Here is a 27,294-nt window from a genome sequence, read left to right as displayed (position 1 = left end):
GCAATATACGCTCAGCAATTGCTCTAGCATCCCATGGATTTGGTACAATTGCATTAACAATGTGTACTTCAGGCCCCTGGGAATAACATTCAGCTTAGAGGACCAGACAATGAAGGCGGGTGTCGTCCTCTGATCTGACCAGCGGCACTTGCAGTTTTCCAGGCACTACACAATATTCATGCTATTCATTCGTGAGGAGTCACTCCTTCTGGAACTCCACATCTAATGGCATGGGGCAGTTGCCTTCGCTGTGCTTCTTTAGAGGCTGGCTGAAAACTTTCCTATTTCAGCAAGAGTATCCAGACACATGGAGCCGTTAGCCAACAAAACAGATCCACTAGCAAAAGAACTTCCCCCACTCTTCTCTCCATGTGCCCCCCCTCTCCCCAGATCTTCTCTGTGTAAGAACAACAGTCCCTCTAAGTCCAGCATCCTGTTCTCTCAGTGGCCAACCAGATCTATGAGAAGCCTGGAAGAAAGGACATGAGGGAAACAGCATTCTTCCCACTGGACTGGACGGACCCAGCTCCTGATGACTCCGGGGGGGGGGGGGAATGCAGAAGGCACTGTGGATCAGGGCTGGGTGATATCTGGTTTTCAACACTGCTCTGTACCGAATCACCAGCTAAACATCACAGTATATCAATATACCACAATGTCTGAAATAAGGATGGAGCTATGTAAAGGCACTGGCTGGCTTCGCGGTGATTTTTGCCAGCGCCTGCTCTTGCGATTCGCTGCCCCCCCCCTTGCATGAGCCAGCGGAGAGCTGATCTGGCAATGTTAAGAGGCTGCAGGAATCAAGAGAGAGAAATTTGGGCTTCACGGTTTTCCCCACGTTGTGATTTCTGCATAGCACATATCATGATATATTGGCAGGTCAAAAATTATGAAACCGAAATCGCGATGTGGACTTCAAACTGGTTTGATATACCACCCAGCCGTACTGTGGAGAGGGTGAGGTGAGAAAGCAGGCTGAGGGGCCCAGGAACCTCATTATCAGACACCCCCAAGTCTGGCAAAAACCTCCCCATCTCAGTAGAGACCTTTCCCCAGTTCCCCGGCAAATCATCCATCTGCATTGTGCTGACTTGGCCAGCTCATGGCATCCCAGTATCAGAAGCAGTATTGGGAAATCCAAGCAGGAGAGTGCTGTGGTCCTGTTTCTGGACTTCCCAGAAGCATTGGCAATTGGCCACTGTGGAAATAGAATGCTGGACGAGAAAGGTCTTTTCCAAAGAAAAAATATTATCATAAACATAGTTTACTGTATTGCTACAACACCATTCCGCTTTGCTCTTTCAGCTATCAACACCGTTTTCCTTTCCTTTCTAACAACGCAGTGTTACTCACGTATGTAAAGCATTAACTGGAGTAGCACATTCTCTCTAGCAAGGACTGGGTGATGTATTCTTACGTTTAGCACAATAGAAAGGCAGTCTGGCCGAGGTCTGAAATAATTTCCACAAGGCAAATATATCTGAACTGTTTATAAATAAACCATTACATGATTCATTCTACAGAAAGGTCATAGGACTGTATTTATGCTCTGCTAAAACAAAATCAGAATCCTGAACTTGGAGGGGCAGGGGGAAATCCAACTACCTTTTCCTTTTCAAAACAAAAAACAAAAAAAAGTTAATCCTGTCCCCAGAATTAGTTATGTTATTTGGTGCTGATTTCTTTATTGATCACTTCTGCAAATCCTTCAAGAAGTGCGCAACATTAGCATTTAAAACAAAACATTACGTTACAATACAATACAATACAATACAATTCACAAGCCACATACAGTTTCTCCATAAAATAGTCCCAAAATTATAAAAACTAAATGTTTTTTTAAAACCTGTTAAGAGCTCAATCCATATCTTTACCTACCCATGCTCTTGAGTGCATTTATTTGAGCCAGTAGTATAAAGTTTCGCCAACTTCTGAAATAAGCTGAGCTACTTCTCCGAAAACCGGAAAGAAACACCACAAAGGGCTTTTTATTTTATTTTTTTGGCTGGAACTCACCGGAACTCAGTTCTGGCACCTCTTAAGGTGGGCGCCATCACCATTATAACAAGGGAGGTGTTCATGGTGTATTCCAACACCTCTTTTTCTAGAAAAAAATCTAGTTCCACATATTCCTGAGGGGATCCAAATTCACCCCTAGCTGAGTCCTAAATCCCATTCTGTTTCTTACAATGCATCCCATACTGAGGGCTAATCCATACGTCTGTTTGTCCCGTGATTTCTAGGAACTGCTTTCCCCAGGAAAACCCACTGTCTACTGAATCTAATAGGGTTTTCTGCCCTATTAATTTAAGTTTTATGTTTGTTACGTTAATGTTTGTGGTGATTCAGTGGTAGACAACAGGTTTCCCCAGGGAAAGGGGTGGGACAAAAAAACACACCTCTCGAACCCATTCCTTAGAAATCGTGGGACAAAGAGAAATGTGAATGATCCCTGAGAGAAATGTGAATGATCCCTGAGAGAAATTCCATGGCTGTGGACAAAACTGTATCAGTAGCTTACAACAAATAAACGGATCATTCTGCATTGAGAAGAAGAAAAAGCTAGCATGAGCTGAGCAGTTGTGGGCATCCAAATTCTATGAACAGCAGCACCACAGCCATTTGAGAATTGGCGTAACAAGCTAGCAATGAAGAACGCAAAGGGGGAAGGGCCATAGCTCAGTGGTGGTAAAGCATCTGCTTTGCATGCCAAAGGTCCCAGGTTCAATGCCCGAGGTCTCCAAGTAAGGGCAATTTCCTATGCGCCTATGAGGTGTTCATGTTAGCCAACATCATAGAATCATAATGTCACTTGCTTCTTATTGTCACCACCATCTATCTATCCACTCGCCATTTTTTGAGAAATGAGCTCTACTTACCCAATAACTTGATGCTCGTAATGTTGCAGTGTCCTCTGGAGAGTCTGCCTTATGGTCTGAGGCTACAGAATAAACAAAGAAAGAATGGTTTTGGTTTTTTATTTTTAAAAGTTATTAGCAGTTCGTCAGCCAGCCTAGCGCTCAGCACGATGTCTGGAGGTGACTACTGATTTTATCGCTTAATCTAATGTATGGTGTGTTTCTTTCCCAATTACACTTTTTCTCTCTCTCCTCACACATCTGCTGTGCTTCCCCCAGAGAAACGGGAAGAAAGCAGCCCAGAAGTAGCAAGCTGTTTTTGTTCTACAAACACATCAATATTTCAGGGCTCTTCCCTGATATTTTAGTCCTCTGTTAAATCAGCAGTGGTTTCTTTAGCCAGCGCTGCTTAATACAAAAAGCAGCAAACAGAAAACACAATGGGCCCATTCACAAGTCACAGCGCATCATAAACCATAGCTTATCATGCACAACTGATTCAGGCACACTTGGCTCCTTTCCACTCGTGCCGAGAGCAATAAACACACAATCCTCTGGCTTAGTGTTACATCTTAACCAGAGATCATGCTTTGTTTCATGTACAACAAACCATAATCTGCAGCCCAAATTTGTTCTTGATCATGGCAGAGACATAGCGTTCAAACATAATACTAAGATGTGAATTATGGTTTGTTTTCTCCTGGTGAGGAGAAAGGTGGGCATGGTTCACTCATGAGCAGGATGCCACATGATAGCTTCCAGCAGCCAATTGGAAGCCACGTCGGACGTTTGGCTTCCAAAAAACTTTCGCAAACCAAAACACTCACTTCCAGGTCTGCGACGTTCGGGACCCAATTTGTTCAACAACTAAGGAGTTTGACTACCAAGGTATGACTGTATTTCTTACCCACCCTTCACTGTAAGAGCCCAGTGCAGGTTAGAAAAATGCAATAAAAAATTCTGAAAACAAACTGCTACAATTAATTCTAAAAAAAACATTGATAAGGGATCAAAACCGTAGAAATGTGAGGACCACAAAACAAAATACCTCAAAGGCCAGCTTAAAAAGGTGTATCATCAGCTTATGGTGAGAGCTATACAGTACACTGAATATGAGAGACCCAATTCTGTGGAGCCAGTCACTGAGAAAGCCCTCACCTGGGCTGCTATTCCCCGCACCTTGAGCGGGGAACTACCAAGAGGGCCCGCTTTGCTAATCTCATTACCCGAGAAGGTGGGTAGGGATTAAAACAGTCTTGTATGCATAAGATTTATATGCTGCCCAACTTGCAATGTCATCAGGCCAACTCACAATTTAAAAATCAATAGAAAACAAATACAGTGGTACCTCGGTTTAAGAACAGTCCTGTTTACGAATGATTCGGTTCACAAACTCCGCAGAACCAGAAGTAGTGTCCCGGTTTGCAAACTTTACCTCAGTCTAAGAACGGAATCTGAATGGTGGAAGGCCTCGTTAGGGGAAGTGCACCTCGGTTTAAGAACAGTTTCTGTTTATGAACGGACTTCCGGAATGGATTAAGTTTGTAAACAAACCGAGGTACCACTATAGAACAAGCAATAGAAAAGTTGCACCAGCAGAAAAATGAGTGTAAAACCAGCATAAAACTACAAAGAAACGCAAGAGCAATAAAGAAACAGCACTAAAAAACAAGAAGGAAAACATAACTATGAGACAGTGACAGACATAGGCAGAAGAAAAAGGCTGTAGCTTCTGCCTGCATCTGTCACTGGAAGCGGTCTCCTGCTTTCTGCCACTGCTGGAGCCAATCACCCAAGTGTCACTTGCAGATCCATTCCAGCCTTGTTCTTCCGCCTGCATCTCTCTCTGCTTCATTCCTCCTCCCTTCGGCCTTCATCTCTCCCCATCAATGCTTCCCTGAGTCATGACAGCCGAGGGAGCCAGGGGTGTCACCTCGTACTGTCATCTCCTCAATGCAATACCTGTAAGAGTTCTTATATGACAGTGATCATTCATCTGGCATGCGTCTTGATTTGCTTGCAGGATGTTTCTATGTCCCCCATTTACAAACCTTTCTTCATCCCATACTTTTCAATGCATTTCCCTGTCACTTTCCAAGTTGCAAAGAAGTCCCATTCTTTTTTCAAGTGGATTTGTCGAGCTGGAGCGACAGACCACTTTAACCTACTTTAATTGTGCAAACCTAAATTTCCAGGCATGTGCTCGAATCCCTCCTGCAAAAAAGTGACAGTCTGAAGGCACTTTAATTTCGCATGGCACAGTTGATATGTGCGTTTGAGCCTGCAAATGGGTGGATAAAATGGTTGCTATTTATTGCAAAAACAAAACTGGGAAGATTGCTCACATATTACTTAATTTTGATAAATGTGGCTTTAAAACACACATTAAGGAAATCAGTTTGGCAATAACGATCCCTGCGTGGCCTCCAAATTGCAGAGGTGAATATAAATTGCTTTTAATTACGTGTACTTCCATGAGGGGCCTTGAACTTCAGCTGTATTTTAGGTCTTGAACGCTGAATTCAGTCATCTTCCCCTGTCCTGTCGATATGCAAGAAAAGGAAGACCATCATGCCAAGTCAATTTAATAAAAACTGTGCTAAATCACAGTTCAATTATTCTCGCTGCAACGGCAGCACAAACGAAAGATCCATACAATGCCCAATATCGGCCGTAAGTAGAATGCACAACTTGTAGGAGCCTTATTCTAACAGCAGGAGCTAGCAATTTACCTGGCCTTTTGCGTTTAGATGTGCAGCTCAGCATAGACTTGAAAAGCAAAGAAGGGAAATAGGGTTAAGCCTTTGAACAGGTTTGGGATATTTTAAAAAAATCAAGTTGGCAATTACATCTGCTCTCAAGCAGGAGTCTAATTTACTGTCTCAGGAAAGCATTTAAAAATCCGATGTGCTCTAGCAAAATAAAATAAAATAAATCAACAGAAGCTCTATCTAAATGAGACCACACATAAAGAAGCAGCTTCCTCCCATTTGGAGAAGCAGGTGTTTAAAACCTAAGGACCTGATGGAGCAGAAATTCTCTTCAGGTGCTGCTTGGGGGGGGGGGGAGGTCAATTTAGCAGCTCCACAGCACCAATTTTTGCTGAGAAGAAAGGGATAAAAGAAGAACACAGTGTTCATCTCCCAGGAATTAAACTCTTTCTCCATTGACTTTTATCTTGAAACCTGAGGTCAATTTGACCAGTTGCCAGATTTTGCACAATTAGAATGAAACAAAGAAAAACTGGCAACTCTATAAAGACAATACGCAATTAAATTACGCAAACAGTAACCTGCCTCTTTTTTTTAAAGCATTTGTTTTGCTTTGCATTATTCAACAGCGTCAAGTGCTCTTAACCTACCTACGTCCCTATCTTTTTGTTACTATTATTATTCATTGAATTTATCTTCATTTACATCACTTTCATCATTCGATTCCTATTCACAGATATCTGCAGTTACAGGAAAACAGAAAGCCAGGGCAAAAATGTTTTCTGCAGCTGTGAGGTTTCGTGGAATATAAAGCTGTCCTGCATGAAGCGAAGCATTTTAGAAACATGTCCTTTCTCACTTGTGGTAAAGACTACAGGCCCTATTTGCCTTAGGCGTTTAAAGCAGTGTCATACCACACTGAATACCATGGCTTTCCTCAAAGAATATTGGGGACTGTAGTCTCTTAAGAGGGCCGAGAGTCTTCCTCTCATGGTGTTACAACTGCCAGAGTAGCTTAACAATCGCAGGGGTAATCGTAGCTCTGTGAGGGGAATATGGTCATGTACCACAATACATAGAGACGCAGGTGATGCTGTGGGTTAAACCACAGAGCCTAGGGCTTGCCGATCAGAAGGTTGGTGGTTCGAATCCCTGTGATGGGGTGAACTCCCGTTGCACAGTCAACCTAGCAGTTCGAAAGCACCTCAAAGTGCAAGTAGATAAATAGGTACCACTCCGGTGGGAAGGTAAACGGCATTTCTGTGTGCTCCTCTGGTTCGCCAGAAGTGGCTTAGTCATGCTGGCCACATGACCCGGAAGTTGTACGCCGGTTCCCTCGGCCAATAAAGTGAGCTGAGTGCCGCAACCCCAGAGTCAGTCACGACTGGACCTAATGGTCAGGGGTCCCTTTACCATTACCACAATACATGACTAGTGACCATGAGCCAAATCCACCCTGGTTGATCGCAATTAGAGCATCAAAATTAGGAAACTACTTTTGGGATCATATATTTCGGACACCTCATTACACAGAGCGCCTCCGCCAGTGACTTCACAGTCTAACCTCCAAGCTCATTATCTCGTGAGGATTTGTGACACTTGCACCAAAGTCACAACTGTGTGTTATCACTGTGTTAAATGGACAACAGCTAGTTGGTAAAATTTAATCCAGATCCTCAGTCTTTGTAAAGGCCACACACACATTTAGGAAAGAAAAACAAGAAGAATCACCCCAGGCACCCTCCTCCCAGTGTTTCAAACCATGCTGATTCTGCCTCAGGAGAACTTTTCTCACGAGCCACAATTAAACATGGAGGACTTCTTGTTCTAAACACTTGCTAATTTTATAATGATAACATTGCTATAGTTGTTGTAAGGTTATTGTGTGCATTCGTGTGTGTTTATTATTTTTTTTAAAAAACACCACAATATTTACTGCTGCTTTGCAACTTAACTTAATCTAGAGTGTGTTCTTTGGATCTCTTTCCTGCTCCCTAGTAAAATATCTTCCCTACCCCAGGAGTTATCAGGGGGCAGGCCCAGTCCTACCATTAGGCACAGAAAGGGAACTGCTTCGGGCAGCAGGTGTCCCTCCCAAGAGTCTTCCTAAGCCATTAAACCTGCTCTGCACCTCTTAAGATACCCTACTGCACTCAGGTAGAGTGCAGGATGCTGTTCCAAGGATGGTGCTAAAATAAGATTCAACTATCAATCCAGTTTATTAGGGGGTGAAGGAGGAACACCATACGGTGGTACCTCAGGTTACAGACGCTTCAGGTTACAGACTCTGCTAACCCAGAAATAGGACCTCGGGTTAAGAACTTTGCTTCAGGATGAGAACAGAAATCGTGCTCTGGTGGCGTGGTGGCAGGAGGCCCCATTAGCTAAAGTGGTACCTCAGGTTAAGAACAGTTTCAGGTTAAGAAAGGACCTCCAGAATGAATTAAGTTCTTAACCTGAGGTACCACTGTATTATCCTTTGTTTCAGGCAGAAAAAATGTGTTGGGCCCAATAAAGTGAAAGATAGGGGACTCTTAATGAAGTCTACAAGCCGCACCCTCCGATTCCCCCCTCCCACTTTTGCTAAAGTATGCCTCCATGAAGACTTCTAGAGGCAAGGGAATGACGTCCCCCTCTGCCCTTTTGATAATTTGGGCATTTTGCCTCTCTTTCCATAAAATCTGAAACAGCATATCCAGCAAGTATGTTAGAAGGGCTTGCCAATGGGCTTCACCTCCAGGGTCCCCTGCCTGTGGAAATCAAACACAAGAACTCTAGCTTTATGCCTGAGCTACTCACTTTCCATAGACTGCCCTTTACGAAAATGTAGAATGTGAAGCTACTGTTAGAATTCCTGCTCCATGATTGCAGTCATGGGTTTTTTGTCTTTCACATGACGGTATGTGTTTTGACTCCACAGAGTGGGAAGTGACGGAAACAGGATGCTTGTGTTACTGTGTTCCATGAAGTGGGACTATTGTCCTTTGTTCTTTTTCTCTTTGCTGTCTGATGCTAGAGAGAGAGGGAGCCATGTTGCAGTGCTCCGTGTGTGTTTATATGTAAATAAAGTAGATTAGCCAAAATGCTGAGTTGCTGAGGTGTGTCACGAAAACTCTGGGGATCCCTAAGTGTGCCGGTGTCGGTTGGCATCGGTCGCTGTGATGTTTGGGCAGAAGAAAGCTCTTGAAGCTCCCAAACGAACGACCAGGAGGGAGAGAACATGCCAGTCGGACGTGTGTCTCTATCAGGGTCCTATTCAAGTGTAGGCTGAACTCCTGACAGCTACACCTTCCTCTTGAGATTAAAAGCTGTTTAGACATGCAAGTGTATTACCTCTAAAAGCCGGGGGGGGGGGAGCAGATGAAGATCACTGAATACAAGCAAATATTTAAAAGCAACCAATGTCACAGGTTACATTTGAGCTAAAAGGAAGTCTGTTGAGTTTGGAAATCCAGAGCCTAGACACGCCACCCATCTCTGACAGAGTCCTACTACTTCTTGGGAAAGAGGTTCCATCTAAACCTAATAGGATCCTCCCCTCACTTCTCAGTGAGAAGCTAAGTGACTTCTAGCAGAGCCATTAAGGCACTTCAACTGTCATGCACTTATGAAGTGCATGCTTAAAATGTCTAAAGCGCACCAAAGTTAAAGATCTGAAGAGCAAAACGATGCCTGCCAGAGGAGCTACTTGGTGAGTATAACTGGCCCAAAATATAAGAAAAGGGAAACTTAAAAGTCCTGAGAATAACTGGCAACCACCAGGAAATGCTTTTCATCTTTAGTCTGGGCTTAAGTGGCCAGGCCCGCAACCCTAGAGAGCAGTGGGGAGGCTGGTTGGTTAGGCTGAATAGCACACTATTGTGTTGCCCTTGTAAAGGTAAAGGGACCCCTGACCATTAGGTCCAGTCGTGAGCAACTCTGGGGTTGCACGCTTATCTCGCTCTATAGGCCAAGGGAGCCGGCGTTTGTCTGCAGACAGCTTCCTAGTCATGTGGCCAGCATGACTAAGCCGCTTCTGGCGAACCAGAGCAGCGCATGGAAATGCCGTTTACCTTCCCGCCAGAGCAGTACCTATTTATCTACTTGCACCTATTTATCTACTTGCACTTTGATGTGCTTTCAAACTGATAGGTTGGCAGGAGCAGGGACCAAACAATGGGAGCTCACCCCGTCACAGGGATTCGAACCTGCCAACCTTCTGATCGCGCAAGTCCTAGGCTCTGTGGTTTAACCCACAGCGGCACCTGCGTCCCTTGTTGCCCTTGCAGAACTCAGCAAAGAGATGGGTGCGGGTAAAATTCAAATCAATGGGTTCAGTCATTGGCTTTTGCTCCATCTCCCTGCCTTCCACCCTCCCTGTACTAGTACATAAAGCCCCAAATGACCTGGTGGTGCAAGTACCTTTAAAGGCACCTTCCCCAATATCAACAATTTCTGACCCTACAATCATTGGCTGAGGCCTTGTTAGTGGTGAAGCCATTGAGAGCTGCCCAACTGCGCCTGATCCATACGGGGCCTTTTCGGTAGTGGCTCCACATTCGTGGGAAGCCTTCCCCCATGAGGGATGCCTGACTCCGTCATCATTAACTTTCAGGAGGAATTTGGAAACATTCCTGCTTACCACGAGGCTGGAGAATGCTGTTCCTGGCAACCCAGTGATCACTGGATACAAGAACATTTTTAAACTACAATTGCTTTTAAAACGTTTTAACTGTTTTGGAAAGTTTTTACTTTGTTTTTAAACTGTGTGTCTGTCTGCCGCCCTGGCCTCCTCGGAGAAGGAAGGGCAAGGTATAAATTTAAATAATAGTCATATTGAGCACCAGCCACCACTGCTAGAGAACCATAGCTCATGCATAGCTGGAACGGATTCTGAAAATGGAAAGGCATCGAGATGGAAAAAGGATACAGTCCCTAACAGAGAAGAATGGCAAACCAAGCTGATGGGCTATGTTGAAATGGCAAAGCTGACTGGAAAACTCAGGAACCAAGAGGACAAAAACTTTATAAAAGAATGGGAAAAAATTATAAGTTATCTAAGAGACCGCTGTAAGCAGATGGAAACATTGGCAGGATTTTGATTTCACTTGTAGTGCTTCATGGAAAATATAGATTGATAAGAGTTTGAAGAAGATGCAGTTTTAAATGATTAAAATGGGACTCCAGGGAAAGGGGGGGGGGAGTCCTCAGATTCAGAGGCATCTCTTTATCTGATATGTAACTGATTTTTTATAATTTTTCATTGCAAAAACCAAATTAAAAACTTTGAAAAATGGAAAGGAGTCTTGGTAGTTTCACCATGCCCTCAGCTGCAGTAAAAGCAGTGCCCTGCCTGTCTAGATTGCTGAACATCAGTCATGTGAATAGCCCCAACAGTGCCAATGTTGTTGTTTTTTTAAAAAAAACAACAACACACGAAACAACAGATCATAGCAATGTCAAATACTTGTCATAGCACTAAAGTTAAATACAGAAGGACTCTGATGTCATAAGTAACACTAAGTAAAGCTGAAATTCCAAAATGACTTGTGAAGGTTTGAGAAATGGTGCGCTTAATGGTTTCTGCCAACGTATCAAATATAGATACACCACAGTGCAGTGAATGATTCGCACTAGACTAATCTGTTGCAGAAATGTATCCAGCAAGGCTAGATTCTAAGTTCTCTGATACAGTTTCTTGAAATTTCAGGCAAGTTATACGCAGTGCTATTTTTCTGGAAAAGGAGGTGTCGGAACTCACCATGAACACCTCCCTCATTCTCTTTGAATAGCAATGGCGCTCACCTGAGAAGTGCCAGAACTGAGTTCCTGTGAGTTCCAGGTAAAAAGAACCCTTGGTTAGAAGAAAGCTAAGAGCAAGGCCTCAGCTTTTAAAAAATAAAATAAAATTTGCATCTTAGGTGAATGTCTGTTAGGTGAACCTTTTGCAGTTGTGACCACTGAGCTCTGTCCCTGTAACTGTCAAAACCTACTAAAGGTTTTCAAAAGGTAAAGGACCCCTGGACAGTTAAGACCAGTCAAAGGCGACTATGGGGTTGCGATGCTCATCTCATTCAGGCCGAGGGAGCCGACGTTTCTCCACAGACAGCTTTCCGGGTCACGTGGCCAGCATGACTAAACCGCTTCTGGCGCAATGGAACACCGTGACGGAAGCCAGAGCGCATGGAAACACTGTTTATCTTCCTGCCGCAGCGGTACCTATTTATCTACTTGCACTGGCATGCTTTCAAACTGCTACGTTGGCAGAAGCTGGGACAGAGCAACGGCAGCTCACTCCCTCACAGGGATTCGAACCGCCAACCTTCCAACGGGGAAGCCCAACAGGCTCAGTGATTTAGACCACAGCACCACCCACATCCCAACCTACTGGGCCCCACAGAGCAAATCAACTCCAATGCCACAGATATTTTGGGGAAGTGATTTCCAGATAGTTGAATGGAAGTCAAAAGAAGATAAATGCTTTGTGATTCAGATCATGTGCTGCTTACTGACTAGACAAATATAGTTGGAAATAGCCCTTTACCAGCTCATTGTCCCTTCCTATAACTGCCAGAAATAAAATATACGATACTAACCAAGGAAATATGCACAAATTAGCATGATTTGCATCACTTATGCCAGTGTGGTTGGGGATGTTGGGGCTTGTTATTATCTTTATTATGATTTGCAGTATTTACAGCACATTCTTCATTAAATATTTTCAACTGCAGAGCAAGTGGGGGAAGCAATAAAAATAAACAGAGAGAAACAGCAATATACAAACATTGCAAAATCATATAAACAGGTCCAAATAAACAACAAATTAACAACTCCATCATAAAGCAAACAAAATCACAGTGGAAAAAAATATTTTATTTTTAAATGCTATGCTCCAACCTGGGGCTGGAAAATACACTAAAATTCTATACATACAGTGCAAACCTGCTCCAAATTAAGTCCCACCGAGTTGAATGGATTCCAGATAAGCATATATAGCATTCCAGCTTCGAACAAATAAATATACTGTAATTATGTTTATTTGGTTATTTAGGCTGCAATCCTAACTCTACTTTCCTCTGAGTAATCCCCAATGAATTCAGTAGATTGTGCTGTTAGTTAATAAGTGAGTTATAATTTTATGCCATCTATCCAGCTATGTTTTCTGTGTCTGGTTTATGCTTAATTATTACAACAACAATTTTATTATTTGTACCCTGACTAGATTACCCCAGTCTCTTTGCAGAAAATTGGCTAAAAGCATTTTCACAATGGATTTCCTAAGTTTTATAAATCTGTTGTCTCTTGCACCCACAGACTGGTTTTTCACTCGTTTCGTAGCCACAAGGCTACATTTCCGATTGGAGTCCATTTTTCACTGCCAGTTATGCAAACGTCTTTGTAGATTTTATTTTATTTTTGCTTAACCGTGTGATTTCTAACTTTTCGCAAGTGCTGACAACAACCAGCAACCTGCATCACTCAGAGGAATAGTTTACAGAACTTTTCTGTGTTCTGTATAATATTCTACATAAGGATATGGCTCTCCCATATGCTACAGAAAACTCACTTATTTTTCTTTCTTTCTTCAACTTCCTATTTCCAACACCTCCTGCTTTCTTCCATCCATTTCATACCTGCCAATTACCAAGTGGAAGCACAGCATGGGAGAGCTCCCCCCTGTGCTAAGACAGCATTGCAAAGAAATTGCAAGGTAGCAGCTTTCAGCTAAACATCAGGGGAAACTTCCTAAGCCATTCAACAGTGACACAGACTGCCTCAAGAGATGGGGAGCTGGTGCCCAATGGGACTGGCAGGGCAGAAGGCAGAGAACTCATTGGAGGAAGACCCAGGGCCAATGACAGGTGGAGCCATAGAATCATAAAATCACAAAATGGAAAAGATGGAAAGGACCCCGAGGGTCATCTAGCCCACCCCCCCTGCAACACAATGCAGGAATCTCAAATTGCAATGGTTGAGGTCCAACTGTTTACAACAACGGGATTCAAAACCGGGGGATGAGTGGTATGGTGGTTTTCAGCTTCAGTGGAGGAAGAATAAAAAGGTAAAGGTACCCCTGACCATTAGGTCCAGTTGTGGCCGACTCTGGGGTTGCGGCGCTCATCTCGCTTTATTGGCTGAGAGAGTTGGCGTACAGCTTCTGGGTCATGTGGCCAGCATGTCTAAGCCGCTTCTGGCGAACCAGAGCAGCACACGGAAACGCCGTTTACCTTCCTGCCGGAGTGGTACCTATTTGTCTCCTTGCACTGTGACGTGCTTTTGAACTGCTAGGTTGGCAGGAGCTGGGACCAAGCAACGGGAGTTCACCTCGTCGTGGGGATTCGAACCACTGACCTTCTGATCGGCAAGTCCTGGACTCTGTGGTTTAACCCACAGCGCCACCCGCATCCCAGAGCAAGAATGCAGATGGGTCATTGGCAATCTCTCCCCATCGTGAAAATGGACCATTAGTGAGAATGAAAAAATGAAAATGGAGAGGGGGACAACGAATCAAACTCTTGCCTGATCCACTGTAGCTGGAAGACAGGAACACTGCAGCGCTGAGCAGAAGAGTCCTGGAATCACAGAACGGTAGAAATGGAAGGGACCGCAAAGGTCATCTCATCCAAACTCTGCAATACTAAGGAGGAGGAAGCTGATAGGCAACGTTGCCTCTGAGATGAGCTGTAAGGCAGGCGGGTGGGGGCTGGCTGAGGGTAGACTTCCGTTGCTGGGGCAATGTCCCATTAGCCCTCATACATCAGCTTCCGCTGGTGGAATCTCCATCAGTGGAGGGTTCAGACTGGAGCTGGGTGCCTACTTTTCAGGGATGCTGTAGTTGCATCCTGCGTTAAGTCTGCATCGAGCGGGAGTTGGACTAGATGACTTTGGAGGAATCTCTCCCGGTTCCACAATTCAATTATTCCAAAGACTCTCTCATTACTGAAGAGAATAGCGATCATTCGCTTGGAACCAATTCGCGTATAGCTTGTACATCACTTGACTTTTCATCTTTTGCATCACAGCTAAATGCATGAGTCAACTCCTTTGAAAATATTTGCGTTTGAGATGATGTGGAAGTTCTATCTAGGGTGTTTGATCTCCAGTTTCAAGTCACCCACTTGATGCTATAGTCATAAAATGATGGGCATGTGCATTATGTGTGAAATCAGCCCACAAAGAATTGTGTTTGACGGATCCTGCCTTTGAATAAAAAGACTGGGCCGGATAACCTTCAGTTCCTTTCTAAATTTATCCTGCGTACACTCCAGTTATCTCTAAATTTAAGCCCAGAATAGAAGCAATACAACCCAAGCATTGTTAAATGTATATCGGGAGCATCTTTAAGCTATGTAGTGTGATAGAAGGTGAAAAAAGTTGTCCCAGGCATACACAATTCATAATCCATCAATCCGAATGTAAACCACCAGTCATTTATGACAACCACCAAGGGTTTGACAAGCGCCCTAGTTTTGCTGCCTGTCTACAACTAAAAAAATAATAATGAAGTGATTGTCACATATCTGGCAGGCCACAATGTGCGCTAGGTGGGCTGTGCTTGATTTGGTGGGTCACAGACTCATAATGTGCAAAAGCACGACTTACTCCAAATCTAGGTAATCCATCTAGCGATCACGATTATTAAGATTTAAGAAATAATTTCTTGAATGTTCCAATATTCTGGCATGTATGGTTACTATTCTGGGAAAGAAGACTCAAACAAATGGAACTGCCATTGTGCAATGCAGCCATCTGATCAGAATGAAATATTTTGCACCTGAGATTCAGATCTAAACTCCAGGATAACAACACACTGCAATGTGACACTTGCCTCTATTTCCCTTCCTAACACATAGTTTGTAAATGATGATACTATAACATCAGTGAAGTATCGTAATCTGCAATTTAATCATGAGCAAGGATCGCAAACCAGGGTTTGATTCTGGTTTGTACTTCTGGTTTAGGAGAGGCGATTGCTAGTTCAGACATGATGATAAAACAGCCATAGGCAAACTCAGCCCTCCAGATAATTTCGGACTACAACTCAAATGATCCTAAGCAAACAGGACCAGTGGTCAGGGATGATGGGAATTGTAGTCCCAAAACATCTGGAGGGCCAAGTTTGCCTATGCCTGTGATAAAACATCGCCTGAGCTAAACAAGAAGAAATGAGTTGGGTCTGCGGAAACTCAGGAACCAGAAGCAGCCCCCCCCCCAATCTTCCAAACCATATTGCTTTGCATATGAACCATCATAGGCAGCCTTTGCTAATTTGCTATCAGCCTAAACCAGACTCCCCTCCCCCAATCTGCAAAACTGGAATAGAAATGCCAACACAGGGCAGACTCTGGCCTTTCAAATTTAAGTGGCGCCCTGTGCAAGCCCAAAATTTGGTGTGACCCCTGCCTCTTGCCTGCCGTTCTGCTCAGTTCACTATGTCACAGTTGCAAAGCCCTGCAGCGCCCCAGGAGATCATGCAGGGTTGTGATAAAGGCATGCAATAATTTTGTAAAACAGTTTGAACACTCAGAAGCGCTATATAAATTCTGCTGTTCTTATGGGAAACCTGCAGTGTATTTCGGTGCACAGGATGTTTTGTGTTTTTTTTACATGGAGTCAGTCCATTTGTCCACCTATCTCGGAATTTTTCAAACTTGGGTCTCCAACTGTTTTGGGACTACAATTCCCATCAGCCCTGGCCACTGGTCCTACTAGCTAGGGATGATGGGAGTTGCAGTCCTAAAACAGCTGGCGGCGCAAGTTTGGGAAACCCTGATCTAGCTCAATATTGCCAACACAGACTGACAGTAGCTCTTCAGGGTTCTGGTTGGAGTGTCTCTCCCGGTCCTTCCAGGGATTGAATCTGGGACTTTCTGCATGCAAAACAGGTGATCTACCACTGGGCTATAGACCCAGTAAACGCTATAGTGCCAAATTGAGAAGTGATGTGGTGAAGCATCTAAGAGGCTGAGCAAAAAATCGAGAATTCCCCAGCTCATATCTGTGCTGTGCAATAAACACTCTTGTCTTAGACAAGCCACACACTCTCTGCCTCCCCCACCCCCTTTTTAATATGGGGCATAATACTGATGTACCTTATAACAATATAAAAATGTGAAATGTGAAATATTGCTATTAAATGTACTGTGAAGTAGAGGCAGGGATGTATGCAAAGCACCTTTTCAGCAGCAAAGATCTGCTGTGATAATTACTGAAGTAACTTGTAAACCAGAGCAACAAGTGGTCTGTTGGCTCGGCCATGATCTGGAAAATTAACTTATAAATGTATAATCCTCCAAGTGGCTGGGTGGGAAGACGACCCAGAACGGTCAGAAGGAGCATTCCCCTTAATATGTGTTTGTTTCCTCAGATTAACAGTGGCAAATAAATAATCTTTTATGGTCTGAATGTCTGGACCTACCTTTTAAGCTATCTCATTATGGGAGGGTTAATGATGCATCAAAATGTGAAAATATAACTGCTAAAATCTGAAGCAGTGCCGGCTCTGGATGATCTTGGAGTGGGGAGGGGAATACGACAATGCACTTCATCAGATCACTTTGAAACATACTGTACGAGAGTTATGAAAATCATGCCACTATCTTATTAGATAGATAAAATATACTGCAGGCTAGCTGGGATGTCTTTGGTTAATTTTGACATCATAGCACCAACTGTTAGGTCTGCTTACTCAAAAAAAAGAGGGGGGAGTTGGAAACCAATGAAAGAAAATGCTAGTTAAACAAACTGCACTACAGTTAACCATGTAATATACTGATAAATCTCTTCACCTATATCCAGCCTAGTGCTCGTTTGCTTTATCCACTGTTGTCACGATGAATAAAAAGGATGTCAAAAGCAAGGCTGAACCATAGCAATTGACAAGACCAATAAATCAAAAGCTCAGATAGAGATCATTTTTTCCAAAAATGGGAAGGTGACACACAGACAATAGACTGCCCAGCGATTCCTATCATTTACCAACTATAATTTGACTAGAACTGAACAAACCACCTGCTACAAGTGGAATGATAACTGCAGCAGGTTTTATATTGCAGTCTCCACCTCCAACAACTGAATAGATCATTAGCTCTAGCTGTAATAGTATAGGTGGAACTGTTTACCCTTTCTTGCGGGGGGGGGGGCAGTTCTGTTTCCTAATATCTAGAAATCAGCAATCATCTTTTGCAGGACCACAGTCTACACAGGATTATTCCAGTTCCCTAGCATCAAAATTCTGCATGACCAACTGCCTTGATTTTTTTCCCCTACGCCTGTCGAAACCTATTTATCAAAAATCAGAATTGTACGCTGCAATCCTAAACACTGGGTGCAAATGCCCTGAATTGGAGGAAGAAAGGGTAGAGAATAAATATAATCTAATTTACTGCACTCCTGCCTGACATCAGAAATTATGGTTAAGCTACCAACTTGTTCACTCTGGCTTCTGACACAGTACAAGGGTCTCCTACGGCTCCTGTCCAAGGTTAAGACTGAGATTTGAGTGCTTTCAGCATTTCATTAACTCCAAAACAAACTATTTCAGCACAGATAAAAGAGTAAAATTTAGCCAGTGCTTTCAGGACACTGCAATAGCATTTCAACAAACACTTGTCATTTACAGCAAAAACTGTTGTTTACTACATCCAGTAATGTGAAAGCTCTATGCCAGTGGGAATGAGGAAGCAGAGACGCACACCTGCATTTTTAGACACAACTTATGAAGATGCCAAATATATACCCCAAAGTTGTGCTGATTGATGAAGTGTAAAAAGCAACGACAGTGATGAACTCATTTCACTGATTTCAAGATGGTGTCAATTCCACCCTTAATATTTTGCACGCTTTGTAAAATGGCACGAAAGAGCTCCCACTAAACAGATCAGAGTGGAGGAAGAAGGTGCTCCATGGTTTGCTACCATGGCTAAACTGCATTCATCCTAAGCACCTCTTTCCTAATAATCTCTCCACCAATTTTAGCTTCTCTCCACAGTGCTGAGGAACAAGAGAGGCATTGCAGTTGCTGTAAAACGACGCTGGTAAGTTCTAGATGTCCATCAAGCCAAACAAACAGGGCTAACAGGTGGAATGCTAAGTGTCCCTCAACTAAAGGCTGATTTCACTTTCACCACAATAGTGACCCAACAGCACCGATTTATTATTCCCCATCAGAGGGAAAGGCAATGATTCACTTCAATGAGAGCGTGCAAAGGGGGAAACGAAGGGATGCAATTAGAGGCTAACTATCCCTGCTAATCACAAACATACAGCTCAGTTGGCAGATGACTTGCTTTGAATGAAAATGGTCCCAGGTTGAAGCTGATGGGGACCATACTGGGCTAGGTGGACTAGGTGGTATAAGGCAAGCAAGACTCCATAGCCCGTGACAGAAAGTGACAGTATGTTGGGAACTATCTTTTATATGAGAGGCTCTATTCTAGGGCTGAGTTCTAGCACTGAAAAAAATTTATGGACCTGAGTGCTGGTGAGCTATTGCAGACATTGGCATACAGGTGTCATAAGTAAACCTGCTTCCATCATTTTATATTTAGCTATTATTTTGGTATAGATTTGGAGCAGAGATGCAGCATGAAGATAGGGAGCTTAACCTTTCCCCCCGTTGAGTGTTTCCCCACTTCCAATCACTCTCACAAGCTGTTTTCACCCCTGCAGAGCATATAGAAGTTTCTCGAGAGTCTGTCACACTCTAGTGTGACCAAGAAAGAGAGCTCTGGTTTGGAGAAGTAAAGCATTGCAACTGGGAACAAGGCTGTGGTGGGGGCAAACTCCACACATGGTGCTTTAGTTATTATCATGGATCACAAACCCAACAAGGGACACAGGGAGCTCCATGCAATATCCTCTCTTCCCAACCACCATAATGATTGGAATTTTGCTAGTCCTATATATAAATGGGAAACTTGTTCTCCGCAAGGGTCCTTAACAAGACAAAACAGCACCATCCACATACAGGAGAGAAGTATCAGCATGCTCGGGGAAACCGTAAGGGTTGCAGCAAAGCATAAGCTCTTTAGAGGAAAAACCCCATGATGGAGGACACCCCAAAACAGCCCAAAGCAGACTGAACATGATCAGAAGATGTGGAAAAGGGGAGAACGGGATGCAAAATCTTGGAACCCAAACAGGAGCACTCCAATATTTTCCTGCAGGTACCAGTTGCGTTTTCTAATTCCAAACCATTGATTTGTTATCTCCAGCCTCCCTGGGAAATGCCCCAGTTTCCAGAGCTGCTGAAACACGTGGCTCTTTTCCTTCCTGAAACGCTGTAAACAGGAGATAGGGTTCTTTTTTTCCCCTTCAGATTTTTCCTTTCAATGCTCAGGACAATGGGAGCCTTAGAAGGTGTACTGCACCCAAGACAAGTGGTCAGTTCATTGTTCTCTGATTGGATTCTCAGCAGCAGTCTCTGAAACTCAGCACATGGGTCCACCTGACATGCACAGAAGTAACTAGGAGCAACAGCTAATAACAGTAGGAAACTTCGGAGGCTTTTCCTCTAAAGGGCCCCAAAATTGTAAGAGCTGAAGTCAAACAGCAAAGCAATCATCACCGGCAGAAATAAGAGCAGCTTCTCCACACAGATGAGAATCTTCACAAGCAGCCAGTGCAGATCACTGGAGTGCAAGAGGCTAAGCATTGAGAGCCTGGCTACACCTTACACATTAATCCATGTAACCAAACGACAGCTGCCCATTTCTTTTTAAAGGAAATGACACTTTCGGAATCCAGTGGGATTCAAGCTGCAAAAGCAGCCGCGTTTGAGGAAGGGGGTATTTGGGTATTTGGATCGGAGAAGCAACAGGCACACATATTCTTCCTCCTTTGCTTCAAATTGCCCAAAATGACTTTTCCTGGGGGGTGGACTATCAGAATTCTCATGCTCAGGTCCTGCTTGCCAGTTTTCCCACAGGCATCTGGGAGGCCACTGTGAGAACAGGATGCTGGACTAGAAGGGCAGTTGGACTGATCCAACAGGCTCCTTCTTAGGTTCTTAATTTGGCTATTTGCATTTGCATGTTACATATACATCTAAAACACCCACACAGGAAGCATACTGAGTCACCCAGCTCAATAATGTCTACTCTGATTGACAGTAGCTCTCCAAGTCTTCAGACAGGTGATATTCCCAACTCCACCTGAGGATTCCAGGGATTGAACCTGGGAGAACCTGCATGCGAGGAAAAGCTCTTAACGCTGAGTTACGTGGCCCTTTCCTAAGTCTTAAGTCATCACCAGCATTTAGGAGAGTAACAGAGGAACCCAGAGCTGGGGGAAATGTTGGGTTTAGGAGAAACTCTGACCATAGGATCTGGAAATAAAGGGACAGTGATTTGATGATGGAAGCAAGGAGAATATCTAAGGATAACCAGAAACTGAAATACAGTAGTGACAGAAAAGGTGTCACAGAGGAAGCGTCCAACAGTTATTGCAATATGGACTGTGTAAGAAGTGTAAAGAAGATCAACAGGGAGCCTGGCAAGTGACGGATGAATTCAGCAGAATGATATCTTACCTTCAAATCTCTTCTTTTGAATCATCCCCTAGAGCCTGAGAGACGTTAAAAAGAAATACAGAAGGAGGGGGATGCAAAGTATTATTGGTGGCGGAGATTGCAGGCAAAACATTGCCCAGTTGAAACTTTGCAGATTTTAAAAAAGGAACAATTTAAAGCGTGCTTGGGCGATAAGACCTGTTTGCATCCAAACCGCTACATATGGATTCAGGTACCATAAGAAGCAAGGAAGGTGAGGCAACTGACAAAGGTGGCAAGGCTGACACACTTGACCCGAACGCTCGTCGGAAAGCTCTTATGGCTTGCACACAAGAGAACGTAAAAAGAACCACAGCGGCCAGCCGGGAGCCCAGAGGGAGATAGAAAGCTGCCTTATGTACCAAGTCAGACCCTCACTCCTCACTCAGTATTGCCTACACTGACCAGGGTTTCAAGTAGGAATCTCTCCCAGGAGATGACAGGGATTGTACCTAGGAAACTTCTGAATGCAAGATGGATGCTGTACCATTGATCTAAGGTCCTTCCCCTAAGGCCATGAAGACAATATAGCTCTTTGGCCAATGCCCCTCCATAGCTACCGGCATTTATCCAAGGAACCTAGATGTACCAGATGCACTCATCCCTTTCAACGGGACTGATGGGAGAACTTCTGATGGACTGTGTACCACGTTAAGAACAGGGGAGAGAAGGCACCATCGGACGGGGTGCTATTGGAATATTTTGCCTTAGGCACCTAAATAGCCTGGGCTGATTCTGTGCATAACGGTAACTCCTCTTGCAGTCCGATTCTCCGTTATGGTGGCTTAGGAAACGCTAAACGCAGCGGATTTCCCACGCTTTCAGCACAAGCTGCAGCGAGAGGCGCCAGAAGAGGAGTCACAGCTCCTGGCTGAGGATCTCGAACCAGGATAGCGGAACCAGACAACGACCCTCGATTTATGTATGTGAAGCAAGGAGGAGAGGCGCCGGCTGTGGGATGTTACCAGGATGAGAGAGGACGGCGCGGAGCAGAAACCGGACCGGGAAGGGGAAGGGTGGCTATACAGCAAAGTTACGCCGAGGCGGGGACCGGGCGCAGAGGGCGACACTCCGGAGCAGACGGCGCCGCGCTTTCAAACCCCGGATCATGGGTTGTGCGCGCGGTTTTCCGCAGCAAGCGCGTAAGGCGGGACCCGAATGCAGGCGAGAGACGGAGGGCCGCTCCGCGCGTCGCGAAAACCTCTCTCCCCGGCAAGCAGAACAGAACGCGCAACCCGCGTGCAGAGCGTCGCGTGTGATGGCGGCGACACGCGCGTCTGGTGTCGCCTGGCGGTTTTGCTGGATTTCGACCCCTTCCCTTTCTGCGGCCGCCTTTGCCTGCGCAAACCCTTCCCTTCCCTGCGTTGCATGCATCGAGACCGCCCCTGCACCTGATGGCGGCCCGGGCGCGGCGCAATTACCGTGGGGGCGGTGAGGCGGCTGATGCTCTCGCCCAGCGAGTCCAGGTTGACCCTCCTCCGGCGAGGAGCCCTCCGGGAGCCCGAGGGGGCTGCCGAGACCGCGGCTGGCCCCGCCGCCGCCGCCGCCTCTAACGGGTGGGCTGTGGCGGCGACGGGGGTGGTGGCCCCGGACTGCGAAGGGGGGCTCCGGCTGCCGTTCCACAGCAGCCTGGCCACGGGACATTCGCCTTCCTCCTCCGGGCTGGTCTCCAGGTAGTCCGAGCCGAGCGAGCTGAAGGATTCCGACGAGATCTTGCGCCGGGACATGCTGCGTGGCGTCTGCTCCTGCCGCTTGGCCCGGGGGGCATCAGATGGCGAGCAGCTCCGGCGAGGCGCGGCGGCCAGGGAGTCCCGCAGGGCTGGCGATCGCGCGGGTGGTCATTGCTCGGGAGGGCGCCGAGATCCCTCTCTCGCTGCCCCTGCCTGCCTTCCCCGCTCGCGTCCACATGCGCTGCCTTGCTTGCAGCCGGGAGGATTTAAAGGAGACGCCTCCGTCCGCCGCCCACCTCCTCCTCCTGCGTGGATCTGCCAACCGCCCCCCACTCGCCCGCCTGCCCGCCCCTCTCCTCTCGCCGCCGCCGCCGCTGCCTTCCTCGCTCGCTCCTCCTCCTCTCGCCTCCGCCGGCGTCACGTGCGCGCAACGCGGAAGGCGCGCCTCGCCCATCGCCAGATTTAAACGACGACGCGGGGGAAAGCATGCCATGGCAGGACCCTGGCAATCTCAGTTTAGCATTGCTTCCCATCTGATCCTCGGATCTCCACATTTCCACATCTCTTTGGGTTTTTGATTTTTTGGAAAAAGCAAGAACCCAGCCCCAAAGCAAAGGGGAGCGGGTGGGATACCGAGTCCCTCTAGTTTCAAGATTGTCCGCGCTGGCTGGTAGCGGCTCTCCAAAGCAGCCCGGGGTTTACGCACGAGGCAATCGAGCAGGACCGGCCCAAGACGTTTTCGCACCAGAGTGGAAAAGCGAAATTGGTGGCGCCGCCGCCCCTTGCCTGGGAAGAAAAGGCGAGTGAAGATCTCCATCAAGAATGAAAGGGGAATAAAGATCTGCATCATAGGGAACACGTGTGGGAGGCAGGGGTGCCAACTTGAGTAATGGTAATGGGGCGTGATCTAAACATTCCATTTCACATGTAAAATCTCAAACTGAAGTCCAGACTGTTTGCCCATCTAGCCCGGTATTGTCTAGTCTGACTGGCAGCAGCTCTCCTGTCTGCTACCTGAGCTTTCATCTTCTCTAGAGATTTCAGGTGTTGGAGATCACATCTTACACATGCAAAGCAGATGCGTCTTCACCCTCATTGTTCAGCCCGGACACTGAGGTCCAGCTCCGAGGGCCTTCTGGTGGTTCCCTCTCTGCAAAAAGTGAGGTTACAGGGAACCAGGCAGAGGGCCTTCTTGGTAGTGGTGCCCGCCCTGTGGAACGTCCTCCCATCAGATGTCAAGGAAATGAACAACTATCAGACTTTGAGAAGACATCTGAAGGCAGCCCCTGTTTAGGGAAGTTTTAAATGTTTGATGGTTTATTGTGCTTTTAATTCTGTTGGGAGCAGCCCAAAGTGGCTGGGGAAACCCAGCCAGATGGGTGAGGTATAAATATTATTATTATTATTATTATTATTATTATTATTATTATTATTATTATTATTATTATTCAGCACCTCTGAAATATATTATCTCCCTAATGTGCCATGTCACATCCAGCAATCTTGATGTTTCAGCTTGTCATACCACCACAGAGAACTTTCACATCACTTCAGACACAGGGCTTTACAATGGATGCAGCCGAGGCTCTCACATTCAGCTGCCATCAGTCAAGTGATGTCCCTTGGTGACTGGGAGATGGATATGGGAATTGACTTTGCTGTGTTTGTTGTGAGTCAAAGTGATATAAAAAAGCCGTGTGTGTGTGGTTGTTTGTCTGTGACATGATGCAAGTCATCACTTTATGCTGCAGTAAATTAATGAGGAATGTGCATGTGTGAATCGGCCCCTAACCCCAACCTAATCTCTCTCTCTCTTATTTTGGGCTGCATTAATCCTTGACTTAAGGAAATCAGCCCTGAGTGCTCACTAGAAGGACAGATCATGAAGCTGAGGCTCCAATTCTTTGGCCACCTCATGAGAAAAGAAGACTCCCTGGAAAAGACCCTGATGTTGGGAAAAATTGAGGGCACAAGGGGAAGGGGACGAGAAAGGACGAGATGGTTGGACAGTGTTCTCAAAGATACCAGCATGAGTCTGACCAAACTGCAGGAGGCAGTGGAAGACACAAGTGCCTGGTGTGCTCTGGTCCATGGGGTCACGAAGAGTCAGACATGACTAAACGACTAAACAACAACAACAATCCTTGACCAACATTCCAGGGGTGGAGGCATATACCAGCAGTGGGTGTGGCCGCTCCACAGTAACTCACATATGCCCTCATGTGACATACACAGGCAGTCAACACTTCTATGCTGATCTGTGTAGATTATGATGGCAATGGTGAATTGTTGAACTTATTGGTTGCTCGCTACACAAAAAGGACCCCAAGTAAGTTACAAAAATGTTTAAGAGAATAAAGTATGAATAAAGAATACAAAATAATAATAATAATAGCATAATAATAACAGTTTGTGAAAAAAATCCACAGACAAAAGCCAACCGAAGGGAGCAAATGTTTTGGCAGCAACAAACAATAAAAGCCAATGACTCATAGTCCTTCAAACACCAAAAGGAAAGAGGAAAGTTGGTGGTGAACGATGTTTGTGATGGCGCCTGGTGGACCTTAGTGGGGAGAGCAGTTCATGGATGAGGGACCACCATTGCAAAAGGCCCTCAGGTCAGTTGAAGTTGGGACTTAGGAGCCAACACTGAAGCTACCAGAAAAATTGTTTGGGGGGCACCCAAATGGGGTCAACCACCGATTGTCTACCTGGTTGGCATGGGCTCTATGTGTTGGTGTTGCTAACATGTTCTGAGTAGACAAATCCACACTGATAAGTGGATCTGAGGTCCCTTGCAGTCAATGCACAAGTACAAAAAGCAGAAACACTAAGCAGTGGCATATTCTGTTAAGTTGTGGGTGAACACATCAGACGACACAGCGATTCTTCAAACAGCTCTTGTTTATTCACAGGTCAGAACAGAACAGAACAGAACCGCAGGGTTCCGCCAGCCTGCTTATATAGAGCTCCACTAGAACGCAACAGTAACCACTTTCTGTAACTATCCAATCACTGAACGTCACTTTCAATCCCTTATTTGCATATGTGGACCTGAGTGAAAACTATCTACAATATCCCCCTGCTGGCTCAGGGTGAGAACTTCAGTACATAACATATTCCATAAGGAAAGGTTAGAAAATTTGGGTCTTCCTAATTTGGTGGGAAAAGCAACTAATCATGGCAGGCGTCATGGAGGTTTGTACAATCATGTACGGAGTAGAGAAGGCTAATATACAGCTACATTTTCTCTCTCTCCTTCCCTCATAACATTCAGACCTGTGAGGTTATTCAGAGAAACATCCTTCCCGTTTTAATTAATGTTTTCTTTCCATATTTTAATATTTTAGTTGTATACCGTTTGAACTTGCTGTGAACTGCCCAGGGGGCTTTGTCAACTGAGTGGCCGACAAATGTTCTGAATAAATAAAATAAAGTTATTGGCAGGAGATTCAAGGCAGGCAAAAGGAGGCAACACATGTAATTAATTTATGGCACTGGCTGTCACAAGATGAGCTGGTGGCCACTAGATTAAATGGCTTTAAAAGGGGACTGGACAAATTTATATACGGTAAGTCTATCTATGGCTGTTAGTCGTGAGTCTGCTGAGTTTGCAAAACTTTGCATTGAATAATTTGTTTTATATCATCATTATTACATTGGTTACCCCCTGTTCACCAGGATGGGTTGCAACAATATGTCATTCAGAATGAAGAACAGTTAAAGACAATCGCATGAATAGGGTGGGTCTTGAAAACACACACCTCAGGTGTCAAACATCAGTGTGAAAAGGTGCGTCTTCAGCATTCTCTGGAAGCTGTATAGTGAAGAAGTCAGAGAATGAGACTCTTAATCTCAGGGTCATGGGTTCGAACTTCACATCCGGCAAAGGATTCCTGCATTGCAGGGGGTTTAACTAGATGACCCTTGTGGTCCCTTCCAATTCTATGAGACACCTCTGTACATTGCTTTGTTAACTTTTTGTTGTGGAGCGTTTTATGAACCTGCAAATGAATGAATGACAAAAGCAAATGAAATGAAATGACAACTCTATGCAATTCAGAGTACCTCTGAATACCAGTTTACCTTTGAATACCTCTGAGTACCTCTGAATACCTCTGAATACCCTAACCCTAACCCTAACCCTATCCCTATCCTGCAGGACAGCAGCCATGGGAGAAGCTTGTGGGTTTCAGAGAAACATCTGGTTGGCCACTATGGGAAACAGGATGCTTGTGTTGGGATACTGCCGAGGAGATGGGGGCATCATCAGGCAGGCCCCCAGCTGGCTCCAGCCACTGGCCGGCAGCTGATCTCCCTTGGAACAGCATCAAACAGCAACACGAGCCTCTGATACGTTTAGAGACCCGTGCACGCTCTGTCAGCAGAGTGTGTAAATCTTCTCACAGCAGAAGAGGCAGACAGAGAAATGTGTAAGCATAATGTACAGCATTTTATTCAGCAGAGTTCAGGAACAAAGGAAAACATGTCTGCTTCCCTTCGTCTCCAGCAAAACAGCAGTAACA

The 27,294-nt window shown here is 45.2% G+C and overlaps 1 protein-coding gene across 2 annotated transcripts in view; it reads right to left on the bottom strand.

The window, feature by feature from the left end:
- The window catches only part of GUCY1A2 (guanylate cyclase 1 soluble subunit alpha 2), a 149,724-nt gene extending 126,253 nt beyond the window's left edge, over positions 1 to 23,471 (bottom strand). Inside the window, exons 1-2 of one of the 2 annotated variants that reach the window (XM_081909781.1) lie at positions 22,520 to 23,471; positions 2,880 to 2,941 (exon numbers count right to left, since the gene is read on the bottom strand). In XM_081909781.1, coding sequence (XP_081765907.1) covers positions 2,880 to 2,941; positions 22,520 to 22,825 — 368 coding nt within the window. In that variant the 5' untranslated portion in view covers positions 22,826 to 23,471. Of the gene's footprint in view, positions 1 to 2,879; positions 2,942 to 11,309; positions 11,366 to 22,519 lie in introns of those variants that run through there. The other variant, XM_081909782.1, reaches the window with a different exon arrangement.
- Positions 23,472 to 27,294: the final 3,823 nt, after the last annotated feature.

This window comes from Podarcis melisellensis (genome assembly GCF_964234715.1).
Source record: "Podarcis melisellensis genome assembly, chromosome: 4".
NCBI lineage: Eukaryota > Metazoa > Chordata > Lepidosauria > Squamata > Lacertidae > Podarcis > Podarcis melisellensis.
The sequence above is the reverse complement of the archived record's forward strand: the minus strand, read 5'-3'. Positions and strand labels throughout refer to the sequence as shown.